Source organism: Lynx rufus, unplaced genomic scaffold (assembly GCF_022079265.1).
Source record: "Lynx rufus isolate CCGP_SWC_20201006 ecotype Redwood Valley unplaced genomic scaffold, mLynRuf1.p SCAF_10, whole genome shotgun sequence".
NCBI classification, from domain to species: domain Eukaryota; kingdom Metazoa; phylum Chordata; class Mammalia; order Carnivora; family Felidae; genus Lynx; species Lynx rufus.
The window spans coordinates 45,001,063-45,023,349 of record NW_025814824.1 but is presented as its reverse complement, the minus strand read 5'-3'; the positions used below and the strand labels follow the sequence as shown (position 1 = coordinate 45,023,349).

The 22,287-nt window shown below is 40.2% G+C and overlaps 1 protein-coding gene across 3 annotated transcripts in view; it reads left to right on the top strand.

The window, feature by feature from the left end:
• The window catches only part of MLLT3 (MLLT3 super elongation complex subunit), a 285,909-nt gene that overhangs the window by 162,666 nt on the left and 100,956 nt on the right, over nt 1-22,287 (top strand). For all 3 annotated transcript variants that reach the window (XM_047064901.1, XM_047064917.1, XM_047064909.1), the window contains one exon: nt 5,944-6,087. In XM_047064901.1, the coding sequence (XP_046920857.1) occupies nt 5,944-6,087 (144 nt within the window). The remainder of the gene's footprint in view (nt 1-5,943; nt 6,088-22,287) is intronic.

The window sequence follows — 22,287 nt, the reverse complement described above, 5'->3', positions numbered from 1 at the left end:
TGCGAAGTCAGAGTCATTACCCCAAAAGGGGGGGGGGTGAAGTGTCTGTCACTACTTCTTTTGGGTTCACGTACGTGTATTCTGTCTTAGTTTGTATTTGTGTTCAACAAAATAAGCTTATCTGTGAGAATTACGAGTGTTGCAGAAACTTGAAACCAATAGGCACACTGATAAAACATAATTGACTCTAGCGTTTTAGGATGAAAGGACTCCCTGCTTCTCTCTTTCATTCCGTCCTCAGAGAAGGTACCTGAGGAAATGTCAAGGACCGAGGCAGAACAAGAGGGACAGTCTGATCTTGCCAAAACCAGATTTCCACCTCTTAGAGGAAGTGTAGTAGCTTTATGTGTAGAATAAATGCATGCTTTCTTGTTTGAAATGTGAGAAGACTCTTTCCTGAGGAGCATAGATGGACATAATAATGAAGTCTGCCCTCTAAGAAAGAGATCCGTTGGCTAGAGCACAAGTTTGTGAGTACTTTCTCCTTCCTCAAGAGAAAAAAGAAAAATCTTTAAAAGAAAATTGCACTCAGGATTCATAGAAAGGTAGTCACTTTCTGTGGTCATTTCCCTTAGTTTTATTGAAAAGTGATTTTTCTTTCTTTCTTTCTTTTTTTTTTTGGTATAAAAGTGTTGTGGACTATGAAGTGATACTGAAAAGTATGTAGAAGCATACTCTTTGAGTCCTTTTAATCATTGTTAACTATTTGGTGTTGTCTTTCCTGATTCCCCCCCCCCCCCCCGCCCCCATAAAGATGCACAGATAAAATCTATGTCAAGTAGAGATAGACAGGGGCATAATATATCATACTTTAATATTTTCTGTGACTTACCTTTAATCTACTTGGCACTATGCCTTTCTTAATCTGTATTAAAAAATGTTTTTTAAATATTCATTTATTTTTGAAGAAGAGAGACAGAGCATGAGTGGGGAGGGGCAGAGAGACAGAGGGAGACACAGAATCTGAAGCAGGCTCCAGGCTCCGAGCTGTCAGCACAGAGTCCCATGCGGGGCTTGAACCTACGAGCCGTTGAGACCATGATTTGAGCCGAAGTCGGACGCTTAACCCACTGAGCCACCCAGGTGCCCCTAAATCTGTATTTTTAAACATCTGAATGGTATTCAATGATATGATATACTCACTCAAAGATTATTTCAATTTTTTTTCCATTACAAACAGTGCTACTATGAACATTTTATAATATATGTATCTTTGTGCACATATTTGGATATTTCTGTGGGAAGAGATTCTTAGAAGTAGAATTACTGGGTTAGCATGTTGATAGCTGTTGCCAAATTGTCTTCCCAGAAGGCTTTACAAATTTACAGTCCCAATTATAAGGCAGAAAACAGCCCTTCTTATGTTTTTAATTAAATTCTAAGGTTGTGTTGACTGTTTTACAATGGAGAGGAAAGGCAGGTACGTAGAAAAATGACCATAATTCAATGTGATAATTACATTAATAAAGGAATGCTATAAGAGGGATATCTAATACAGATTGGATTGGAAGTATTAGGAAGGCTTTCCAGTGGATTTCATGCTTTATCTGGGTTTTGAATAATGAGTGCATTAATAAGCAAGCAAGGGAAGGGAGAGGTGCTGGGAGAGAAAACTGTATAAGCGTGGGGAGCACTAGATGTGAAAGGCAAAACGAATGAGGTAATGTAGAGTACTGGGAACCACAAGTGCTTCGAAATTATGGAAACACAGGGTGTCATAAGAGAACAAAGGAAATGCAGGAAAGGTATTAGAGGACTGAGATGGTTATTCCAAGGAAGAGGGATTTTATCCTGTGGGAGATGATGAGTCATTAAAGGCATTTATACCAATGAAAAGATGTAATCTAATTTTTGTATTGGGAAGATCACTGTCTTGCCACTGTAGGAGGTAAAATGGGGTGAGTTGAAAAACAAGGAGGTGACCCGGTGAGGAATGATGAAGGTCTAACTAAGGCGAGGGTATGGGAACTGGACAAAAGGGTTGGATTTGAGAGTTCCTAAGGGAGAATATGGAGTAGAACTTGGGGACTATTTGAGTGTGCTGAGCAAGGGAGAAGGAAGAGCTGGGGACGGTTTTTCTGTATTTTAACTTTGGCAAGAGATGAGGATTTCTGTTTGCCAAAATATAGAGTATGGGAGAAAGGACAGATGAATTGAACTCCAGTTTAAGACCAACCATGACTTTGAAGTTGCTGTGGGTCAACTTGGTGGAGATGTGGGCAGATGTGGTGTGGAGCCCCCATAAATGGCAGTCAAGTGGGAACTGGGCTGGAGGTACAGATAGGGGAGTCATTGTCATAGAGGTAGAAGTGACACCCTGTGAATGGGCGTCGGCTCCTTGGGGACTTTGCCCAAAGTTAAAGGATGTTTAAGGGTCAGTGAAGAAAGCAAGGAGGCCGGTGAAGAAGACTGAGAAGGAATGCCAGTAAGCGTGAAGAAAACCAGGAGGGAGGGGGTATTCTGATGAAAGAGGAAAGGAGCAGGTTTCATGCTGCTTGGAGGTAGAAGAGAAGAGGCAGGGGCGCCTGGGTGGCTCAGTCAGTTAAGCATCTGACTCTTGATTTCAGCTCAGGTCACGATCTCACAGTTGGGAGATCGAGCCCCGCGTCAGGCTTCATGCTGAGTGTGGATCCTATTTGGGATTCTCTCTCCCTCTCTCTGCCCTTCCTCTATCTCTCTGTCTGTCTCAACTAAATCAATAAACATTAAAACAAAAGAAGTGTAGAGATAGTGAGTGAATGAGTGGAGACTGATTTGGAGAACTTTGGATGAGGAGGTAGAAATCATAAATTTGTAGCAGGTAATGCCTACATTTTGACAGTTTCAGGAACTAAGACTTTCGAGTTAAAAGAACCAGTTTCACATCACTTTGTTACATCACATTACATATATAAAAAGTTCTTTCTTTTTAAATTTTTTAACACTTGCTTATTTTTGAGAGAGAGACCGAGGATAAGTGGGGGAAGGGCAGAGAGCGAGGGAGACACAGAATCCAAAGCAGGCTCCAGGCTGAGCTGTCAGCACAGAGTTCAACATGGGGCTTGAACTCACAAGCTGCGAGATCATGATCTGAGCTGGTTTAGAGGCTTAACCCACTGAGCCACCCAGATGTTCCAGAAGTTTGTTTTTTTTTTTTAATTTTTTTTTTAACGCTTATTTATTTTTGAGACAGAGAGAGACAGAGCATGAACAGGGGAGGGTCAGAGAGAGAGGGAGGCACAGAATCTGAAACAGGCTCCAGGCTCTGAGCCATCAGCACAGAGCCTGACGCGGGGCTTGAACTCACGAACCGCGAGATCACGACCTGAGCCGAAGTCGGATGCCGAACCAACCGAGCCACCCAGGCGCCCCAGAAGTTTTTTTTTTAAAGAAAAATATTGCTTTATTTGACTATGTAAAATTTTAATATGTCACATACTAAAATATATATATATATATATATATATATATATATATATATAGAGCAAGGCAGTTTGTAAAAGTGTTAAAATGGAGGTACCATATGACCCAGAAATTCTCCCCATAGGTGTATATTCAAGAGAAATGAAAACACACGTCTAGATAAAAACTTGTACACAAATGTTAATACCAGCATTGTTTATGGTAGCTAAAAAATATAAAAAATACACATATAAATCCACCAATGAGTGGATGAAAGAAACTGGTATACCCATTCATTGGAATATTATTCAGCCATAAAGAGGAACTAAATAACTGACGCATTACACCATGTATGAACCCTAAAAACATCATGTCACATTAAAGAAGACTGTCATAAAAGATGACATGCTGTGTGTGTATTTTTTGTGTTTGTATGAAATGCCAGCTCCACAGAATAGGCAATTCTAGAGAAACAGAAATAGATTATTAGTGGTATAAGGGAATGCAGGATCGGGGGGGAATTGGAAATGACTACTAATGTGTTTGAGTTTTCTTTCTGGAATGATGAACATGTTCTGAAATTAGACGATGGTGATGGTTTCATAATTCTGTGAATACACTAAACACCACTAAGTTGTATACTTTCAAAAAGGGTGGGTTTTATGGTTTGCGAATTACTTCTCACAGCCATTAAAAATAAAATGGCAAGGCTAATGACTAATGAAAACAATTACAACATGTCACAAAGGTGGTTAGTATTTGTGACACAAAAGGAGTTTTTATGTAAAGTAATACAACAAATTCTAAGTGCCTTAATTTCCTCATTTGCAAAGCAGGACTCAGAACTGACCTTGAGGAGAGCTATAAGAATTGAATGAGATAACTGTTAATGTTGATGTTAGTTATTGTTACTATCCTCAGTCTTCATTTCACCTGGGATGTTTGAGAATCGGTGTGGAGAGAGGTTTAAATGTTTAGCTAACTAAAGTAATGCCTTGAGAGCAGAACTCGGGTATCGTGAAATTCTAATGATTCTGTTCTCTTGGAGATGATGCTTATTTTGTGTTCCTCGTTCATTTCAGGGCTGTTTATGGCATTTCTGCTATGCACAGGTGCTAAATGAGTTGTCGGGGGGTGTGCAGTGACGATTCAACTATTGTTCTCCCTTTCAAGAATCTTATGATTTCACAGGAAAAAGGGAGATAATAGGATGATCAACCTAAGATGTGCAAGGGTGAGATAGAGATACAGAACAGAAGAGAGGCAGTGGGAAGTTGGGAGTGGAGTTTCTAGGAAGGTTTCCCCAAAGTGATACCTGAAAGGAGAAGGACGAGAAGTTACTTAGGTGACACGAGGGTGGAGGAATGGAGGAGGGCAATGAAGGTAGTCATGTAAAGCAAGGGTGAAACCCAGGATTAGCCTAGAGCGTAGTAAATACTGGAACAACCATTAGCCATGTGTTCCTTGACAGTGGTGGGATAAGGAGCCAAGAACCAGGTTCTGAAAGCCCCTATGAGGCCTTCAAGTGAGCTTTTGATTTTTATCCTAATGGCGACTGGAAGGAAGCTTTTGAAATTTTCATCAAGCTGTAAAAATCGCTAGGTTTTTGGCTCCTAAGGGTAATTTTGAGGCCTCAATGAAGGAGGAATTGAAGAGGAATCCATCCGGAAGGAGGAGGACCTACAAGAGAAAGGAGCGTATTGTAGCTTGGGCAATGAGTAAGAGTATGGGTTAGAGGGCTTGTTCAAGAAATATTTAGGAGAGAAAATGGCAGTTCAGTTGTTGGTGATGGTGGAGGTGGGTAGAGTGGGAAGGGGAAGAAGTGGCTTCAGGGTTATCTTAGGTTTCTAGGTGGGTGGCTGTGTTGGTGGTGTTATACCACTTGAGATATTGCAAGAAAAGTGGTGAGTTTATTCTCTTAGAAAGCCAGAAAGTGATTCATCAGGTATTTCCATTTTGCTCTGTAGATAATTCCTTGATAATTTTCTTTCGCCAGCACTTTGACACTATAGCTGTTGGGTATCTGTGAAGAATAAAACTTTACTTTTAAAATCTGTAGATATGGGACGCCTGAGTGGCTCAGTCGGTTAAGCATCAGACTCTTGATTTCTGCTCAGGTCATGATCTCATGGGTCATGAGTTCAGGCCCCACGATGGGCCCTGCTCTGATAACACGGAACCTGCTTAAGATTCTCTCTCTCTCTCTCTCTCTCTCTCTCTCCCTCTCCCTCTCTCCCTCTCTCCCTCTCTCCCTCTCTCCCTCTCTCCCTCCCTCCCTCTCTCCCTCCCTCCCTCTCTCCCTCCCTCTCTCCCTCCCTCCCTCCTTCCCCCTCTTCCTCTCTCTCTCTCCCTCTCCTTCTCCCCCTCTCCCTCTCCCTCCCCCTCCCTTCCTCCCCCTCTTCCTCTCTCTCCTCCTCCCTCCCTCCCCCTCTTCCTCTCTTTCTCTCCCTCTCCCTCCCTCCCTCCTTTTGTCTCTTGCTGTCTCCGTCTTTGTCTTTCAGAAATAAATAAACTTAAAAAAATTTGTATATGAATAACTCTTAATTTTTTTTTAATCTCTAGGAAGAACCTAAGAAAGTCCGCTTTGATTATGACTTATTCCTGCATCTTGAAGGCCATCCACCAGTGAATCACCTCCGCTGTGAAAAGCTAACTTTCAACAACCCCACAGAGGAGTTTAGAAGAAAGTTGCTGAAGGCAGGCGGGGTAAGTGGCACTGTCTTGTGAAAAACCTTTGCATCAAAAAATAGATGCTAGTGTGTTAAGTATAATAATGTGAGAGTGGTAAAAGAGAGGAAGTACCTTAATGACCTAGCTATGGACTCATGGTTTGGGATAAAGAGGTACGCAAACAATAATCTTTTAACTAGGTATGAATCTGAAATTGCACTGTTGGTTAGAATAGCTTTATAGTCCACACAGTTGAAATCTATTTTAACAAAAAGCCAAAAACAATAAACCCTGCTCAATTAAAAGCACAGTGTGTGAACTTTGTTATATCAGTTTATAGAAGCTTTTAGGTAAAGTTGGAAGTCATGTTTAAAATTAAATAGGTTATTATCCAGATTTTCTTGATAAAAATTAATAGAAAAGGTATACTCATTCACATTACATGTTTACGTCGTTTAAATACACCTTTTACTTTGTTTGCATTATATGGTGGTAAAAGGTGGATTTCTTTCTTTTTTTTTTTTTTTTTAGATAATGATAGCCAAGGTGTGATAAATATTTTGTCAGTGTGATTTGGTTAGGATGGGGAAAGATTTTTTTTTTAATTAAAAAAAATTTTTTTTAATGTTTTTATTTTTGAGAGAGAGACAGAGAGAGAGAGAGACAGAGACAGAGACAGTGTGAGCAGGGGAAGGGCAGAGAAAGAGGGAGACACAGAATCTGAAGCAGGCTCCAGGCTCCGAGCTGTCAGCACAGAGCCCGACACAGGCTTGAACTCACGAACCATGAGATCATGACCTGAGCCAAAGTCAGACACTTAACCAACTGAGCCACTCAGGCACCCCAGGATGGGGAAAGATTTTTAAGTGGAGTTTCTTGTAGCACAAACATATGGAATATTTGCAGCTGTCAGCTATACAGACAAGCTCTGTTTACCAGTGGAAATCTACTCTACTGTGGGTGCCATTGGAATCACCGTCCTCATTTTACTTCAGATGAACTTCCTGTGTCCTCTTATGTGGGCAGTTCAGACCCCATGAAGTGTTGAAATGTTCCTTTTTTAGAATTTTCTTCACTTCACTTTAGTTTTTCTGGAAGGCGTTTGATAGTTTTGCATCCATGAACTTATCATTATGTGCAAATGTGTGGACCGTCACTGCGCAAAATGCCTCCTTTCTACCATAAAAGCTACCCGAGGGCTATGCAGGGAAGAACACAGTTTTTTCCCTTTATTGCAACCCCTTTTTGTGGGCTTATCAACAACCACTTTGAGAAGTTATGGACCCTCTCAGAAGAGAATCACCCGTGTATGCACTTGTGTGAACATTTGGGGTTACATGGAACTCCCGAGGTCCATGTTTTGGGAGTCCAATTTTGCCAAGCTCCTGTCCTTTTAGCTGAAATACTAATATGCATTTGAAGCATTGTAAGTACCTTTACACACTTCATTCAGCATTGTACTATGTCAGTAGATTATGGGTTAAATAGGTATTGGGCCAGCTTTAGAAAATGAACCACCACATACAGTATTTTATGGGGAAATATATCTGCATGAAGAAATAGCCTTTGGTAATACAACTCATTTTAAAGTTAGATATTTGTTATACATTTATTAAGGAAGTGGTGTTTTTTTAAAAACCTGTTTTATTCTTTTTGTAGTTACCAAGAACACAGTGTTGATGCTATTTACCTGTGGCTATGCCCTTAAAAATGGAACTGGTCCATTCTTGGGTGTTTACCCAAAGGCAATGAAAACACTAGTTGGAAAAGATGTATGCACCTTTATGTTTATTGCAGCATTATTTACAATAGCTAAGGTATAGAAGCAATCTATGTGTCCTTTGATAGATTAACGGATAAAGAAGATGTGGTATATATGTATAATGGGATATTGCTCAGAAATAAAAAATGAATGAAATCTTGCCATTCATGACAGTGTGGATGGACCTAGAGGGTGGATATTCTTTCAATTTTTTTATTATTATTTGAGAGAGAGAGAGAGAGAGAGAGAGAGAGAGAGAGTGTATGTGTAAGCAGGGGAGAGAGAGAGAGAGACAGAGACAGAGAGAGAGAGAGAGAGAAAATCTTAAGCAGGCTCACAATGAGCCTGATGCAGGGCTTGGTCCAATGACTCTGCGATCTTAACCTGAGCCGAAACCAAGAGTCAGATGCTCAGCTGAGCCACCCAGGTGCCCCTAGAGGGTGGATATTCTGTTAAGTAAAATAAGCCAGAGAAAGACAAATACCATGATTTTACTACTATGTGGAATCTAAAAACAAGCCAAACAAACAAAACCAAATAAAACAAACAAAAAACCCAGAAAACAGACTTGTAAATACAGAGAACAAACTGGTGGTTGCCAGAGGGGTGGAGAGGAGAGGGTTGGTGAACAATGTGAAGGGGATTAAGAGGTACAAACTTCTAGTTATAAAACAAGTAAGTCACGAGTATTGAAAGTATAGCATAGGGAATATAGTCAGTAAGACTGTAATAAGTTTGTATGGTGACAGATGGTGGCTACATTTATGGTGAGCATTTCATAATGTGTATAGTTGTCGAATCACTCTGTTGCACACTTGAAACTAATACAATATTGTATGCCAATGGTACTTCAATCAAAAGAATGAACTGGTTTATTTTAAATCCTGATTCTCATTTTCTTTCTATGATGGTGGCATTTTATGCTTCTGATTATTCCTCTCGGCTCTGTAGTTAGGTGGGTAATTGGAGCCTGTAGATTCTGGAACTTGAATATAGCAGGCTTCTGATAAGAGTTGTAGGAAAAAGTAAATATGACACAAAAACTTTTAAAAACCCCACTTAGTCCCAGAGTAGTTAAGGGTTGCTTGCGAGCTAGGGAAGAGGTTACAGGTCAGTGATAATGCAGCAGGGTGCAGGCCTGCGTCCTGAGAGGGTCTCCAGTAGATATCTGTCTCACTCTTGTCAGCCTTGATCGCAGAATTATCCTCCTTGACTTCTAACTTTCCTTCTTTGTGTTTCTTTTTAAGTGCTGTTTGAAGCCTGCAGATTTTTTCCTATTAAACTTAGAGGGTGTCTTGACACCTCTAAAATAAGTTGAAATGTGAAACATTCAGGCACACCAGTTACTTCACATACATTCTTTAAGGGACTGATGCCAGTAAATTTTGTGGTAAAATTAAAATTAAAAAAATTGTTGAAGTAACGGTAATCCCATAGATTTGATTTTAAAAAATCCATTGAATAGGGGAATATTAGTCTTCTATAGAAATGTGAGAATCTATAGACTAATAAACATTTTTTGGCTTACCTAGATTTTTGGCTACCTTGTATTGTTTTTACCTGATGTGTAAACATTTATCATTGTGTTAGTTTATTAATACAGCCGATAATGGCGTTACTAACTTATGAGCCATTTTGATTTTATTAGAAGTATACTTTTTAAGGGGCATCTGGGTGCTCACTCGGTTAAGCCTCTGACTTCAGCTCAGGTCATGATCTCAAGGTTCGTGGGTTCGAGCCCCACGTCGGGCTCTGTGCTAACAGTTCAGAGCCTGGAGCTGCTTTGGATTCTGTGTCTCCTTCTCTCTGCTCCTACCCTGCTCGCGCTCTGTCTCTGTCTCTCAAAAATGAATAAATGTGAAAAAAAAGTTTTTAAATAATAATTAAGAAACTTTTTTTCTGAGCTTTACTGGAACAATTGACATACATATAACATTGTATAAGTTTAAGGTATACATTGTATTGATTTGATACACTTGTATATTGCAGAATGACTCCCACCATACATCTCCATCACATCACATAATAACCATTTCTTTTTTTGGTGAGAACATTTAAGATCTGCTTTCTTAGCAACTTTGAAATAGTAATTCAGTAGCATTACTTATAATTGCCCTGCTTTCTGCTAGATCCCCAGAACTTACTCATCTTATAACTGGACATTTGTACTGTTTGACCAACATCCCCACCCTTTCCCCCACCCTGCAGCCCTGGTAGCTACCAATCTAGTCTCTGCTTTTAGGAGCTCAGCTTTTTTAGATTCCACGTATAAGTGATATCATGTTGTATTTGTCTTTCTCTGACTTTCACTTAGCTTAATGCTTTCGTTTCCACCACGTTGTCACAAAGGGCAAGATGTCCTTCTTTCTCGTGGCTGAATAATATTCTGTTATTTTATCCATTCACTTATTTCCAGATCTTGGCTGTTGTAAATAATGCTGCAATGGACACAGAAGTACAGATGTCTTTTCGGTATCCTGTTTCCATTTCCTTTGTATACACACACACACACACACACACACACACACACACACACACAAATTGGGATTGCCGGATCCTGTGGTAGTTCTGGTTTTAAGTTTTTGAGGAACCTCTGTATTGTTTTTCTATAGCGGCTGCATCAGTGTCCAGTCCCACCAACAGTGCATTTGGGATTCCGTGTTCTCCCTATCCTTGCCCATACTTACCATCTCCTTTCTCTTGGATGATAGCCATCCTGCCAGGTGTGAGGTGATGTCTCATTGTGATTTTGATTTGCATTTCCCTGATGATGAGTGATGTGGAGCACCTTTTTATGTACCTGCTGGCCACTGTGTGTCTTCTCAGGCAGCACTTTAAATCGGATTGTTTGTAGTTGCTGCTAGATTAAGGTGTATGAATTCTTTATATATTTTGGGTATTAAGCCCTTATATGATTTGCAGACATTTTCCTCATAGGTTACCTTTTCATTTTGTTGCTCATTTCCTTTGCTGTGCAGAAGCTTGTCAATTTGATATGGTGCCACTTGTTTATTTTTGCTTTTGTTGCCTTTGTTTTGATGTCTATTAGAAATCTTGGTCATGACTGTGTCTCTTTAGATAAACTTTTTTTTTTTTTTTTTTTTTTTGCCTGGGTTTTAAGGTCAGGAGGGGGTGCTGACCCCATTACATGGGGTCACCTGGATGGCTCAGTCGGTTGAGTGTCTGACTCTTGATTTCTGCTCAGGTCATTATCCCAGGGTCATGGGATTGAGCCCCACGCTGGGCTCTGTGTGTTGAGTATGGAGCCTGCTTGGGATTCTCTTTCTCTCTCTCTCTCTCTCTCTCTCTCTCTCTCTCTCTCTCTCTCTCTGTTTCTGTCTCTGTTTCTCTCCCTCCCTCCCCCTTTGCCCGTGCCCTGCTCATGTGCTCTCTCTCTCTTAAATTAAAAAAAAGAAGGGGCCCCTGGGTGGCTCAGTCGGATGAGCGTCTGACTTCGGCTCAGGTCATGATCTCGCAGTTTGTAAGTTCGAGCCCTGCGTCAGGCTCTGTGCTGACAGCTCGGAGCCTGGATCCTGCTTCAGATTGTGTCTCTCTCTCTGTCTCTCTCTCTCTGCCCCTCCCCCACTCATGCTCTGTCTCTCTCTCTCTCTGTCAAAAATAAATAAACATTAAAAAATTTTTAAAAAAAGAAAAAAAATTTACTTGTATGACATAGATGTATATGTTCTTTCTTTAAAGGAGAAACTTAATCCGGTATTCCTGTGTACTGTGTGAAATCATTACAGCTTAAGGCATGAGTGGAATAAGCTTACTGTTTTGGCTATGGTTCTTTCTCCTTTTTCTTTTAAACCAAAAGTACACAGCACCATTAAAAGTTGAACTTGGCTTTTCAAGAGATCAGAAAGGTTATTTTTAGAGGCGGTAGCATCTTGGAAAAATGCTTCTAACTTTTAGGAGAAAACGATTCCAAAAATTTGGCTTTTTCTAGAAGAATCTTAAAAAATTGCAGATTTGTTTCTACTTCAAAAAGCATAAATCAATAACTACAGGACAACCTTTTTTTTTTTTTTGTACTGTTACAACTTGTTTCTAACTAGTTTGCAAAAAAAAAAAAAAAAATGTACCCTGTGTTCTTCTGTTGAGTAAGTCCCTAATATTAAGGATACTCTTACTTAAAAAAAAAAAAAAAAGAAGGAAACACTTCTGTGGGAAGGACATATTTGTAATTAAGCATTATGTTGTGAAAATACAGGAATACAGAGCTGTTTCAGCTACAAGACGCTAAAGGTAGTTTCCTCTAAAAAGAGCTTGCTAGGGAAATTGTAGATTTTGTTTAGGGCCTAGCCCCTGTCAGTCTTTGTAAGAAGAAGAAGGTAGGGGCCAGGAGCGCTTCTGAGAGGAGATTGCCTTTATTTTGAGATCTTATGTTATATTTTGGTTGGTGGGAGAGGTAGAGGACAGTGAGCAATAAACTTGGGAGGGTAAGACTTGATATAATAATCCATTTGTCCTTGAATTTTGAAGCAAGAAGACCAAATGTTCCCTGTAGAGAAGCATCTCTGAATTCCAGTGAGATGTTTCTGCTGGTTTTTTTTTTTTTTTTTTTTTTATAAATGAACAGATGAATCCTTCTTTAGTGATTTTCAAAATGCTCATTAGGATGTCAGGATTTTTTTTTTTTATTTACGATCATAATAGATTATTTGTTTCTTTATTGATCTCTTTCTTAGTAGCTAGAGTTCAGTCCTACCGTGCTGAAGGGTTTAATATCCATTACTTTTGACTGAAAGTGGATGAGGTTTTCTTCTGGGTGTGGGCTAAGTAATGATAGTGTATTGTCATATAAGCTGAAAGTCCTTGTTCCACTAACTCACTTCCCTGGCTTCCATGTTGGGAGGGAGTGTGATACAGTTGGAAAAGCTTTGAAATGAGGCAGATTTAAGTAGAGACCTCATTTTTTGTCGTCTTCTCGCTGAAGAAAGTTATTACATCTCTCAGAATCTCAGTTTATCCATAAGAGACTCTTACATATGGAGAACAGACAGAGGGTTGCTGGAGGGGTTGTGGGAGGGGGAATGGGCTAAACGGGTAAGGGGCATTAAGGAATCTACTCCTGAAATCACTGTTGCACTATATGCTAACTAACGTGGATGTAAATTGAAAAAATAAAAAAAATCCACAGAAAATCATGGTAAACTCGAATGATATGTTGTGTTGTACTGACAGATATCTATGATTCCTTTAATCTAGATCTTAAAGGTATGTCCTGAACCTCACAATGTATAATTATTTTTCTATGGTAAAAAAATTTTTTTTTCAGTTTATCATCTGTGAAATGGGTGAGACTGTATTTTCCTTACTGGGAATGTCCAACCATGGTGTGTGGCACATAGTAGATATTCAGCCCCTTGTTTTTTTTGTTTGTTTCTTGTTTTTTTGTTTTTTTCCTTTGTTGGTTTAGAAAATCAACAGATCTTGGGGCGCCTGGGTGGCTCAGTTGGTTAAGTGTCCAACTGTTGGTTTTGGCTCAGGTCATGATCTTGTAGCTCACGAGTTTGAGCCCCACATAGGGCTCTGAGCTGAAGTGTGGAGGCTGCTTAGGATTCTTTCTCTCTCTCCCTCTCCTCTCTCTCAAATTAGTCTCCCTCTCTCTCTTTCTTTCTCTTCCCTCCTCCCCCTCTCCCAAAATAAATTAACTTAAAAAAAAGAAAGTCGACAGATCTTTGACCATGTGTATTTCAAGCACTTAAGGGTACAGTGGAAAAGGTTTGTTATAAAGTGTAACCTGCTCTTATAGGCATCTTGACCACCGGTTAGTGTGTCTGGCACATTGATGGGCCAGTGTTGGATTTAAAGAATTTTAGCCCACAGGATCTTTCTTCAAGGAGTTGAATTCTGGCAGTTTGTATTTTGCTTGTATCAAATGAAACAAAGATCTGTTTAGAATATCATTTTTTAACATTTTTTAATTTTTTAGAGACAGAGAGAGACAGAGCATGAGCAGGGGAGGGGCAGAGAGAGAGGGAGACACAGAATCCAAAGCAGGCTCCAGGCTCCAAGGCATCAGCACAGAACCCGACGCGGGGCTCGAACTCATGAACCGCGAGATCATGACCTGAGCCAAAGTCAAGGACGCTTAACCGACTGAGCCACCCAGGTGCCCCTAGAATATCATTTTTTTTTTAATTTTTTTTTTCAACGTTTATTTTTTATTTTTGGGACAGAGAGAGACAGAGCATGAACGGGGGAGGGGCAGAGAGAGAGGGAGACACAGAATCGGAAACAGGCTCCAGGCTCCGAGCCATCAGCCCAGAGCCCGACGCGGGGCTCGAACTCACGGACCGCGAGATCGTGACCTGGCCGAAGTCGGATGCTTAACCGACTGCGCCACCCAGGCGCCCCTAGAATATCATTTTTTAAGATGCAAGTTTTCATTAGAAAAATGATCAGCTCTTATCATTGTTCCGAATTCTGTATTTCCAGCAGGTTAAATAAAGGTTTCTCAAGCCCTCACAAGGGCTCCTATGTAGTATGTTCAGCAAGGTAGTTGCATCCCTATGCCGCTCTAAAGAAAGCACAAAAGGCACAGGCATCTTTGGAGAATTGAGTTTTTGTTACAGCTGCTCCCCCCGCCCCCACCTCTTTTTTTTTTTTTGGCCTGGAAAGCAAATGGTCTGCTTTGATTCTGTTGTTCTTCATGGAATGGTGGTAGGATATTGGTAGGCTTTTTTGCTTGCTTGCTTTCCTCAATTAAACAGGCCAAAGTCTAAACATGTTGTTCAGTCTATTTCTGAATCACTGGCAAGCAGTTAATTTTGAGGACTGAAAATTAAAACTAACCACAGCAGTTGTTAGAACTCGGGTTTCTATAGGCAGAAATCCAATTCTGTTCAGACACCACCTGTTTCAATAGGACATTTCAGACGCCCAGTTGGCAGGGTTTGCTGGAGAAGACATGGGGAACATGCTTGCAGTCTGTGTTAAGTCTGCAGCATAACGCAGTCCCGCTTCCCCGAGTGACAGTTACATTTATACATGGTATGTTTTTGCAAGGAATAAATTGGAATCTTTTTGAAATACTGCTTATTGTGAAGTGGAATTCAAGTCCACAGTAGACCCCCGCCAAGGGATTTTGGTTATTAAAGGACCAAAGGGGGCTCATGGTAAGAAGCTCTCTCCTAATGCAGCTGCGGAAGCCATCTGAACATAGCATTTTGTCGCAGGGTTCTGGAATGAATCTTGTCTAGGGCCGTTTAGTATTTGCTTTTGTAGGGGAATCGAGAACACTTCTAATTTCTAAACTGTACAAATCACATCCAACCCCCCCTCCCATTTTACTTTTTTTTTTTTTTTTTTGAATAGGTAAATGCACACATGATACAAAATGACATTACAGTGAGCCTTCCTTCAGGCCACCAACGAAGCTGTAATGAATAACCTTTTACATAGTTCTTTGTGCACATGGATGAGTTTATCCGTAGGATAAATTCCTCGGAGTAAAATCATGGCTCCAAGGCAAAGTGGAATTTAAATTTTGATGGACACTTACAAATTGCCTGTCAAAGAGGTTATATCACTCTGTGCTTGCATCAACAATGTGTGAGAGTACCTGTTTCTCCACACCGTTCATTTATTAACCCCCCCCATCTGTTGAGTGAAAAATAATACCTAATTTTTAATTCAGGTTTCTCTTATGAGTGATGATGAGCATCTTTTCATATGTTTTAAAGCTATTTTCATTTCCTTTCAAAGACCACATTTTAATGTATTTTAAATTGGAAATTTTCCGTTTCAGTTTCAAGTTAAATTTATGGGTATTCTTCCCACATACTTACATTTGGAAAGGTTACAACAAGATATGGAAGCCTCTTTAACCGAGGTCTGTGTTTTCAGGCTTTCTTCAACGTGTAACAAATTATGTTCTTAGGAACTGATTTGTCAAGACTTGGGCTTCTAAAAATGTAAGTGGCTTTTGTGGCAAACTCATCCCAGTGCCCAGAGGATGGATAGCTGGCTGCTTATTTTTAAAATGACTCAAAGAAAATAATACATGGAAGATTATTTTAGTGGCTGTTACTAGACGGCTTCATTGGATTTTTGGGTATTTGTTTTGGGACAAGTGTGGCTTTTTGTTATTTTCTGGTATATATCACCCTGTAATTACCTGCCTCAAAAGATAAAAGGTTGCTGCTGTTTTTCACCGGCCCTGATCAAAGGTGATTTATTTAAATAAATGTAGGATCAAGCAGGCTGACTCATTTATTTGGCTGTTTGTCAGAGTTGAGGTTAATTTTCTGTCATATTTGCCATTTTTTCTTTTTTGTATCCCCCCTCTCCCAGAGCCCGGAAGATTAAATCCTGAAAGTAGAGCATACATATAAATGATAAATAGAGAGGGGCCTGGGTGACTCAGTTGGTTAAGTGTCCAACTTCAGCTCAAGTCATGATCTTGGGGTTTGTGAGTTCGAGTCCTGTGTCAGGCTCTGTGCTGACAGCTCAGAGCCTGGAGCCTGCTTTGGATTCTGTGTCTCCCTCTCTCCCTGCCCCTCCCCACCTCGTGCTCGCTCGCTCTCTCTCTCTCTCTCTCTCTCTCTCTCAAAAATAAACATTAATTTAAAAATCATAAATAGAATGTCAAATTTGTAAGGCTTAGTTCCAAATGTAACATTCATCTCATAAATTTTTAGGGAAAGTGTGGTCATAGTAGAAAGTTACGTCACTCAGCATATTAGTGGGCTTACGTTTTAATTTCACCCAAAGTTACATAAGTTGATTGCAGGACAGTTAGGAATTTGTGAAAATGTGCACTGGAAGTAGTCGTGGTCTAGAACAATCCCCTGGCCTTCATTTGTTGCTTCTTTCCTAATTACCTATTTTACCTTCTCAGTAAGGAAAGAAAAAAAATAGGGGCACACTTTTCACAACGTCCACAGCTCACATGTGCTTACTGTATAAGTTGAGCAAAGGCTAAATGAGAGAGAAATGAAACAGGTAGATACTCCTGAGTTTGCACTAGGAAAAAATTCTGTTGCGTTTCAATTCTCGGTGTTGGAAGGTTGTGCGACGTTTCTTTCGGCAAACCTCCCAGGAGCGGCGGTTTCGCTGACTATGTATATGTGGCAGCCTTCATTTAGTCCTGAAAGGAAATACTGTGATATTTGACAGGAAAACAACACGTAAGCCTGCCCCTGGTTCCCACCCCCAGTGCACAAAAAGCCAAGAAAATAAGAAATGAATAGAAAAGGGGAAAAAATGGAAGCATGTGAATCTTGGAGATTTTCAAATTAAACAATGAACAATTCTCTCTCTTTTTAAATACATACATATTACAGTTGAAAGCCATTGGTTCGGGTTTTCCCTCTCTTCTTGGCTCAGGTAGCTCATTCCGTACTTGTTTTAAAGCCGCGTACGAGGTTTATCTAGTATATCTGAGTGTGTTCCCTTACTTCTAGCATCCTACTAAAGGAATTGCTTATGAGAGCAGGTGTCTCTGCCTTAATTGTCCCTGCTGGATATTGTTTTTGCCTCATACTGTATAACATTAAGTAAAAATAATTTTTGCAGTGGGGGGTAGAGAAGAGAAGCTGTAATTAACATTTTATTTTCTGAATTTATGGTGTCCCCAAAGTTATACAAAAAACCTGACAGTGATGGGATCTGACCATAGCAGTTTAAAAAAGAAATGTATGAGACTCTTGAAATAGATATTCGGCTTTCATTTTTGAGGAATAAGGATAAATGGTAGGTGGTTTGATATAATAACCTTTATTCCCACAAGGGACACAGGCACGGTGTGATAGAAAGAATGTTCGATTTGAAATCTGAAGGCACAAATTCAGTTCTCAGATCTGCTGCTAATTTACCTTGGGCTTTACTAAAATAAGCATGATACCCCCCTTCCTCCCACTTGAGATGATTAAGTAAAATGTGGAGCATACTTAACCAGTCAGCAAATAATTATTTATAGAACGACCTCTTTTTTTCCTATAGGTCTTTATGATGCTTTGGTTTAAATCACAGTTTTTGTTACCTCGAAAGGTGAAAATAAAAGATTTTTATTCCAAGACGTTGACATAATAGTGGTGTTCTACTAGAAAGAACATGTTTTAGCCCCAAGAAGGAATCTGGCTTTTTACCTATTTTTAACATAAGTGGATGCTAACTTTAGAAAATGTAGACTTTCTAGAAAAGCAAAAGGAAAAAACGAAATCATTATAATCCCTCCAGTAACTGGAACCACTGTCAGTATTTTACTTTGTAGTTCTCATGTAGATGAGCTATCTCACAGGATGTTTATATTTGCATTTAATGTATTACACGTGAATTTCATGTGTTAAACTAGGTGACTTTATTTTTGTTCAAAAACATCTCCTCACACCTGAGACAATTGATGGAAAGATTTTGGTTGTTTGTTAAGACGTTACGAGTAATGTGTTCTATGTTTGTTGGCCTGTGGTAATGTGAAATGGTTAAATATAAAAAAGGCTTCAGGGGCACCTGAGTGGCTCAGTGGGTTAATCATCCGCCTTTGGCTCAGGTCATGATCTCGCAGTTCGTGAGTTCAAGCTCCATGTTGTGCTCTGTGCTGACGGCTCAGAGCCTGGAGCCTGCTTCGGAGTCTGTGTCTCCCTTCTCTCTGCCCCTCCCCTGCTCGTGTGCATGCTCGCTCGCTCTCTCTCTCTCTCTCTCTCTCTTAAAAATAAATAAACATTAAAAAAAATTTTTTTAAGCCTTCATTAATGGAAAGATTGAGTAATATATAGATGCCCTGGCCACAAAACAAACTCGTTCTTTCAACTATTGTCAAAGTAAAACTGGAATATAGTAAAAATCTAGTTAACTTCACAAATTTCAGTCTTAAACTCCTGGTGGTTCAAGAGATGGATTTGAGTGGTTTACCTAGACAAGTGTACCCATATAGCATCACTATCATAGTGTCTTTGGGCACATTAGAAATAAATGCCCCCACTTCTCCCCGCCGCAGGAAGCCTTTGCACAAGGGACGCGGCATAGCTAGGGTAGCATAGTGGGATTTCAGCGTGTCCTCACTCCATTGGCCAAGTATCTTTGTGCAGGCGGTGATCTGGACCACTACTTACGGTAATGGCACTCACTATTTATAGGTCCGGAGAGAGAGGTGATTTTTATGTTAAAACAAAACTATCTTGTCTGAGATAGTCTGGGCAGGGATGCCTGGGGAAATAATAAAGAAAACTTTCTTGAAATTTTATTATCAGAATATTCCGATTTTGAATAGCCGTGTCCTTTCCGGTGTTTAGCCTGGACTCTTGTTCTGCCGCTCTGCTTTGTGTTTTTAGCTTATGACACTGTTATGCAATGTCCATAGATCTCTATAAAGGTCTGGTTTAAGCACAGGAAGCAAGAGGACTTTTGATAAGACCATTGTGCTAAACCGGGGGTTTCAAATGTCAGGGACTATGAGACCAGGACAACCCTTTGAAAGAACATACCTACAAAAACTGGGAGACTAAGCTGAATAATTTAATGTAGGCCTTGCTATTTCACACAATGGGTAGTGATAAATTATCTTTCTTTAAGTTAACAATTAAATAAAGGGAGATGTTCCTTTCAGGTAATTTTGACCTTTGAACGCTTTTGGTAAAGAGCATCAGTGAACCCCAGGTCAGGGATCATCTGGATCTTAATAACAGTCACCTTTCATAAGCATGCCTTCCACTATATTCCAGTTTTAACATGTACTTTATCGGCTTTCACTCTTTACGTGGGCCCCGGGGCTAAGGATGGAACTTATTCTTGTGGAATCTTCCCCCTCTATCCCCTCTGTATTTTTTCTTTTTGGACTTCTGTTCCTACTCTTGATAAAGACGGGATTTGTTTCTCTTGTCCATCATGCCCCTCTCCCAGGGTCAGGTTTCTTGAGCTTCTCTCCCTTTCTAGCCACACTGTATCCCCTGGGATCATCTTATCTGAATCCTGCTCTTTTTTATTCTTCTCCGGAAGGGATTTTTGTGGTTTATATACATACTCCCAATTTTGGCTTCAGTTCTCTTTTTCTTTTTAATTAAAAAAGCATGTTATAGTTAAATCTTTTCTGATTTACTCTTCTTACGTGGAAATGCATTGAGGGAAATGATGTATGTGCCTCCACACTGCAGAGCAACCCAGGGTGTGAATGTCTCTCGGGCACAAAGAGAAAGGTTGTACTTGGTTAATCAGCCTTGAAGGTAATAATAAAAGCTCGATGAATTATTGAGGTGTGTAGTCGCTTTCTGGAAAATCACTGCTTGATTTTTTTTGTACACCGATTCTGATCTCTTTTGGCAGAGAGAACATAGCCCAACAGTTAAAAGGGCAGGCTTGGTTATGAAACGGACCTTTTTTCAGAGACGGGCATTGGCACTTAGTAGCTATGTAACTTTGGACAAATTAGTAATCTCCATTGGCTTCTCGCCTCATTGGCCAAATGAGGAAAACATACATGTGTGTTTTGTAGCTGAAGGTATTCTTTGATGTAATAGGTCAAGCTTCCCATTTTGCAGATGGGTAAACTAAGGCATCAAAAACCGAAATGATGGGTCAAGCAAGGGATAGTGGAGTCGGGGGTTTGTTCACTGTTCTTTCATATTCTTTCTATAACAATACAGAGTAATGCCACTTTTCTTTTGGAAATGCAATGAAAAGAGATAAGGAATTAGAATAAAGCAGATCCCCAGGGCCACTTCTAGTTGCCGTAGGGCCACTGCAGCAGTCCTGTGACAGTCTTCTTCCTGAAGACAGGCTGGGTAAATTGCCAGAGCGAAGCAGCTCGCACGCGGCTCACGCCAACTTTATTCTTTTGTGTCTTGCTTCATAGACTAAAGTTCTCTGTATTTCCCTTGCTTCTGAAAATCCAATTTGCATGGAGAACATGATAATTAGGAATCTGCTCCCCACCACCCAAACTTTCTTAAGCCAGTATTAACCTATCTGTGGGGACTAGTTATGTTTTCATTTTCCATAAATTAGAGGCAAGCATAACTTTTTGGAATCAGTTTTTTCTTTTCTTTTTTTTTTTTAGCTGAAGAGCTGAATAATATGCATGACTTTCGAAGTGGTTTTCCTTGGCATTAACCAGCATATGAAAGGCTGTAATAAAGTCAACAAATAACTTTGTAATCTACCAGGTTTTTGAAAGTGGAGATGCAAATAAGTTATGGGGTAGTGGTGATTCTTTTTTTTTTTTTTTAATTTTTTTTTAATGTTTATTTTTGAGAGGGAGAGAGAGAGAGACAGAGCAGGGGAGGGGCAGAGAGAGAGAGAGACACACACACACACACAGAATCCGAAGCAGGCTTCAGGTTCTGAGCTGTCAGCACAGAGCCTAACATGGGGCTCGAACCCATGAGCAGCAGGATCATGACCTGAGCCTAAGTCGGACGCTTAACTGACTGAGCCACCCAGGCACCCTGGGGTAGTGGTGATTCTTGGAGTATTTGGGGACTCAAAGGTTTCCTCTTCAAGACTGGAAAGTTGGAGGGTAACATACTTGAATAGAATTAGCTTATTATGGCTGGCATGCTGCCTCTTCTTTGGGAAAGCTGTTTTGACTTTTTGAGATGCTCTCTCTCTGTCTCTCTCTCACACACATACATACTCCAGAATCAGGACACGTGACCTAAAAATTGTTCTGCGTATGTGAATCGAGGACAGGTAAGACAAGTGTAGGAATCGAAGATGGTTTCCAAATCCTGGAAGACTTTTGGCAGGAGGTTTTTATCCTCTTGCTTCTTGCTTTATAGATTGAAATTCTGGGAACAAAATTGATTTTTCTTGGTTCTGAAAATCAAATTTGGGAGGACTTTCCCAAGTCTTGCCGATTCTCTTTTGCCTTTACCCTGTGTCCCTCTTGCTTCCTGCTTAGGTAGTTCTAAGTGTTTGATAAAGCAAAAGTAAAAATTCCCTTCCAGGAAGCTAGTTTAAATTTTTTCCCTTGCTTAGCTTAGTGCTTGCCTTATCCAGAGAGGAAGTATAAGTAATTTTCAAATATTTGAGTACCTACCACGGGCCAATTTTAAGGCTAATGCTGGGTATGCAATGAATGAACACTGGATTTTTTTCCCCCCTTACTACCAAACTCTAACCCTTGTCTAACGGGATAAGACATTCTCGTTATCTTAGAGGGATAGCCCAGCTCAGTTCCTGAAGGAAAGGAAGGGAGAGGAGGAAAGAAGGAAAGGATGTGAGGGAGGGAGAAAGGAAAAGAGAAGGAAGAAGAATTTCTAGCCACCAATCTACACTGCGTTGTGTGCTTTTAGGAGAAAAAGATGTAGTACTTTAAGGCATCCGCTTCTTTTAGTGGGGTGCCAGAGACTTTATTGTTGGACCCTGTCCCAAAAGGGCTTCTGAAGACCAGGGACGGCAAAAACTAAATGTTTTCTCCTTTGGAAAGCTGGTCTCTTGTGTAGATCTTTAGATGGTCCAGTGTGAATGTGTATAAAATTGTCTTGTTTCTACAACAAATCCTACCAAGCGGAGCAGATTTTCCCAGATAA